This window comes from Nilaparvata lugens, unplaced genomic scaffold, assembly GCF_014356525.2.
Source record: "Nilaparvata lugens isolate BPH unplaced genomic scaffold, ASM1435652v1 scaffold10458, whole genome shotgun sequence".
Lineage (NCBI taxonomy): Eukaryota > Metazoa > Arthropoda > Insecta > Hemiptera > Delphacidae > Nilaparvata > Nilaparvata lugens.
This window is the reverse complement of record NW_024089124.1, coordinates 1-5,600: the sequence shown is the minus strand read 5'-3', so window position 1 is coordinate 5,600 and position 5,600 is coordinate 1. Positions and strand designations below refer to the sequence as shown.

The 5,600-nt window shown below is 35.9% G+C and overlaps 1 protein-coding gene across 1 annotated transcript; it reads left to right on the top strand.

Annotated features, from left to right (window-relative positions):
* Positions 1-627: 627 nt before the first annotated feature.
* On the top strand, positions 628-3,492 carry LOC120355354 (transportin-3-like; the record flags this gene model as incomplete). Its single annotated transcript, XM_039443707.1, has 2 exons — positions 628-769; positions 3,281-3,492. Coding segments are annotated over exons 1-2 (353 nt in total), but the record flags the coding sequence as incomplete, so codon positions are not given.
* Positions 3,493-5,600: the final 2,108 nt, after the last annotated feature.

The following is a 5,600-nucleotide window of genomic DNA, read 5'->3' as shown; positions in this document are numbered from 1 at the left end:
TACCAGACAGTTTTATAACATCCGAAATCGAATCACATTCGAATAGCTACGCCTGATTACTGGTACGATTGTGTCAAGAAATCGATTATCGGTGGGATGTAAGTCGCATCACCAACGGCTGTCACATCGAACCAAAATAACACCCACACCATTAAACTTGAAGTGTTTTGTAACAAAATGACACCTTTCTCAATTTATGCTGTAAGTAATTTCAAAGTGCTTTCAAAGTTGTAAAGTCCTTTCATAATCACTCTGTGTATTGTATACCTGTTCATCTTATAATGTACATTTTTGATTGCACTAAAAATTGACTAGGTTGGGTATTCAAGGAAAGTTTGCTTAAAACCCTGAAAAGTTCATCTATAGGTGACGTGAACAATCACTGTCTCCGTAAACAAAGCCATAGTGCATGACAGGTGGTTGATGGTAACATCAGCACAGGTAGGGTCCTATACCAATAAAAAAACTAGCTGATATAGATCAGCTGAAATCAACAATTTTTATTGGTGTTAGAGCCCCACCTGTGCTGACGTCACCAGAACGCACTATGGCTTTGTTTTCGGAGGTAGTGGAACAATTATCCAGCATTGTATTTGCATTGTATCTGTTTATTTGTGTTTGTGAATAGATGTGGCCAGTTTTGTCGGCGACATTCAACAAGTATCTGCCCGATGTGAGAACTATGGAGAGATGTGGCCGAGTGGTCAAGTTTGCTATCCGCTGCGTTGGAAGGCAGAGCGCTCACCTGTTGGAGCCAATCGTTAAACAGGTATTATCATAAGATGCTACAATTTTCACATTATGAATTTACTGTGGTGGCCACTCGTTGCCCAGTCTGTACTTGGCCTCATCAACTAAGCCTCTCCAGAAGATTCGGTCACCCGCGTCCTCCTCTTTTAGGCCCATCCTCCTCATATCTTTCCGGACCTGGTCCCACCATCTAGTTTTTGGCCTTCCAGCTGGTCTCCTTCCTATAGGTTTATTCCTCAGTACACTGCTTGTCAGAGCGCTTTCGTCTTTCTCAGAATGTGTCCCGTTCACCGTACACCTTCTGCTCTTAATCTCACCTACTATGTCTTCTTCATTGAATAATTGGCGTAGTTTCATAGTTGTGCTTGATTCTCCAAACTCCGTTCTCTGGTGTTGGGCCAAAAATTTTTCGAAGAATCTTGTTTTCAGAAACAATGGTCTTTTTTTCTTCTTTTTTATTCAGTATCCTTTTCTGAAGCATATAGTAGTACTGGTCTAAATGGTTTTTATAGTCTAGTTTTGATTTTTGATGTATGTGAGAGAGTCTTGAGCTGAGCTGTTTATTGCATGCATAAAAGCTTTTATTTGCCGATCTTATTCTGTTGGTCCTTCCAGTTCACATTATGAATTACCTGCAATAATTGCAGTAGCCACTATGTTACTGAACTCTACGATAATGAATAAATAAATATTGAACGCATATTAATGTAGATTAGTAATTTGGAAATACCGTTGAAGAAAAAATTGAAGCAAATATCTTCAGATATGATATGATCAACTATTCCGAAGAAAGAATAGTTGATTCATATCTTGAAGATATTTGCTTCTTTTATTTCTTCAATAGTATTTACACTACTATCTACATTAATCTTGAGTGTAATATTTATCTATTTATCACATTTTGTACAAATACTTAAGGAAAGACATGAGGAAAGGCAAAACATGCTCATGCCCAAACAATAAAGAATCAATCATTACTTCTAGGGAACACTACATTCAAATGTGAGACTGTATAGTTTTGTCGTTATTATATAATAATATCGAGTAGGCTGGCTGCTCAGGTCTGGAGTCAGAGTTTTCAGGAACTGATCAATTTCAGGGCCTCTGACATCACCTACTACTGTTTTTTAGGCAGCCGGACCGACAATTTAACGTGTCCATCCGAAACACGGGAGTGACCCGAAAAATATCTTGCCCGGGCTGGGATTCGAACCCGGGCCTCTGGATTACAAAGCCAGCATCTAATCCACTCGACTACGGCCACTCCTTATTATAATATTGTCGATTATTAATATATTATTGTATGAGAATAGCATGACACTATACTTGGTTCTGGAAGCCGAGAGACAATGTAAACAAAGTTGCGTGTGCGAGAGTACGCAAAGACCGATTTTCAATAGCCACTACATATTTTGTCATGAGCCGAACTGTATTCGCATTACATGATTCAGTGTAAATGTAAGCATTGTAACTGATGTTGACGAGTCGAAAAATCAAAAGCGGATCTGAGTCATAATTTTTATACTCACACAAGCACAAACTCTATGTTATTGTTGTCTCTCTTTTTATGAATTGATTATAGTATGGAGTATCATGATAGCAGTGTAGGCTCTACTATCTAATAGTAAAACACAATTGACCGATCTAGTGCTCTTGAATTGCCTTAGAAATCAACTTGAGACAGTTTTGCTTCTTCGATTTGTTTCCGGTTGATGATAATTTTATTAATAAAGTATATAAAACTAGTAAAAAATTAAAAACTATAAAAAATTCAATTCTCTACACTGGTTAATATTGTTACAACAGTTTTTTGTCATTTGTGAGAAATTAGCTTTTGGTGACAAGATCTTTTCTGAACGCCGCCTCCTCATATAAAGTATATAAAACTCCATCACATGAATATAACCGGTTCTAATTGTTATACTTTTGCTATTGGTTTACTAATGGCTGATATTTCACTAAAATTCATCTATTTTTATCTCATGAAAGTAATTGTAGGGAAGTTATGAGTAAATTGAGTATTGAACCCACTTTGTTTTTCTTTGATTGACCGAACGCAGTGAGTTTTAATTCAGATTTTCTCTCGTCTATCTGTATGTATGTAACGCATTTACGGCCAAACGCGTTGATAGAATTCTATGAGATTTGGCAGGAATATTCCTTTTTTAACTTCGCGTCAATGTATACACAAAGTTTTTTGACATTTTGCATTTTAAGGATAATATGAAAGGAAAAGGAATTTCCTCCATACTCCGATATCACTATATATTTATAATCTACTCTGGAGATAGGAATAATCAGACTATAGAATTATTCAGGATTAATCAGACTATAGAATTATTCATAATCAATCAGCTGACAAGTAGATTATTCATTGCATGAATTACACAGATGTCTGGAGAAGCCGGTGAACAGTTGACACCAGATACTTGTGGATGAGAAAACTACGTGAGGTCTACTGTTCACCTCATAAAATATCATTTTACTATTTGAGACATTAAATAATTATTATTTATTTGTTATTTTCTAGATCTTGTCACTGTATAACCAATACCAGCATAGTTGTTTCCTCTACCTTGGATCCGTGCTTGTGACCGAATTCGCCAATGAACCTGGCTGTATTGAAGGCCTTGACAATATGATGCAAGCTTTCATCACTCCAACATTCACTCTTCTACAAGAGAACAATGGTCTGAAAAATCATCCTGACACTGTTGAGGATTTCTTCAGATTATGTTCCAGGTAAGTAATAACATAGAGAAAATATAACATGAGAAGATATCCCGTGGTATAGGGCGTTTATATTCAAAATTTCACTGTTAACTCATGCTGATAGTCCACGTAGTTCTTATTCGTGAAGCTATGTGACGCTGGTAGTCTCACATACTGTACCATATAGCCAGTCAATATAGACATAAAAAGGGTTTGTGCTTGCAATTTATATTGTAGTTCTGATTTTTTAATATATTATTGAGGTACATATGAGAGAAGTCCAGAACCAATCTCTTCATGCAAAATTTCCTTGTGCTAGATACAGATGGCCCAAAAACCTCGTATTTTCGGCTCATTTTCCAGTTTTCAGTTCTATTTCTGCCATCTCGTAATCGGACAGAAAATTTGCTCTTGCCTTTTTTCTAGAATAAATTCTGAATGAAATGAGATCATTCGGAACTCTATCTCCAATGAGTACTGAGTTATGATTTTTCAAAAATGAGTGAAATTTTAGTTTTTGATCTACAATATCTTCCGATTGTTACCATTCAGATGTATAATTCAAAATCCCCCGGGCGTATTTTTGTGCTCTACAATCTGAGCCAATGTACGTGGAATACAAAGTAGTGTTCACGAAAAGATGCGCAGTAACAAGTCCAAACTAGCTGGTCGGTGTGACGTCATTGGTGCTCTAAAAATCCATTCTTCCTATCTTTTCAATTTTAAATTGAGCAACTTTGTAAGTCTTTTTGAGTCTTCAAGTCTTTGTAAGTCTCAAGACTTGAAAGTTATGTACTTTTCGAGAAAAAGACTTACAAAGTTGCTCAATTTAACATTGAAAAGATAGGAGGAATAGATTTATAAAGCAAAAATGACGTTACACCGATCATCTGACTCTGATCATTAAACGATCGAGATGGGAGTGATCACTACCTTGTATTCTAGGTACCTAGATCAAGGCCAAAACTAGACCAAACTAGATCAAGGTACCTAGGTACCTTGGATTAAACCACGGTATTTAGATGAAAACGGTAGTGGTCATGAAATGTGTGCGCAGTGGCCAGCCAGCTAAATTGCGTCACCGTCACCAACCGAGGTTTTTAACACCTATTGGCAATAATTTATAAAACTTATTTATAAAAACAGATGATTGGATATAAAATGACGTCAGCTACACCGGAAATTTAGCACAAACATGCGCGTGACACCTACCGTCTTCATCTATATACCGTGGATTAAACCGAGTATCTGCGTATGGGCCTAACACTCACCTGGCCAAAAACAGTAAAGCTGCGTTTACACCACGTATTTAGATGAAACGGTAGGGGCATGAAATGTGTGCGCAGTGGCCAGCCAGCTAGATTGCGTCATCGCCACCACCGATGTTTTTAACACCTATTGACAATTTATGAAACTTATTTGTGAAAACATATGATTGGATATAAAATGACGTCAACTGCACCGGAAATTTAACACAAACATGCGCGTGACACCTACCGTCTTGTTCTATTTACCGTGTTTACACCAAAGTTATTATCAAATGTTTATTTCTCCGTCCTTATAGATTCTATTAGATTGAACATACTATCATACACATGATGAACATAATTATGTTTGTCAAGTTCCGTGCAATCCAATATCTTCTATATCCTAGAATATCTTCTATAAGGACGGAAAAATAATCGACATAAGACGATAGTAATCGGCGTGAAATTTGGAACATAAATAACCTTTACCATGGAATATCTTCTTATGCTATTTTTTCTCTATGGTAATAACTTGATCATTAATATTTTTTAACATTTATATGACTTGATAAATTTGGCTATCGATTTTACGAAATCATAATTTTGGTCGATTGCATTATTTCATATATCATGAAATAAATTAATCCTTGTATGTGTAATATATACAACGATATCCATGTATATGTATCTATGGCTAATTCAATAGATAATACTATATTATCTATTATAATTCAATAATAATAGTCATATGATTTGTAATTGTATCAACAAATAAATAAATAATAAACGCCGGTTGATCATGGCTATTAGAATCTACAGACGATTTATCGGATTGATTGTCCCAATATAGTTGATAGCCCAGTCAATAAAGGTTTGTGTCGGAACTAATTA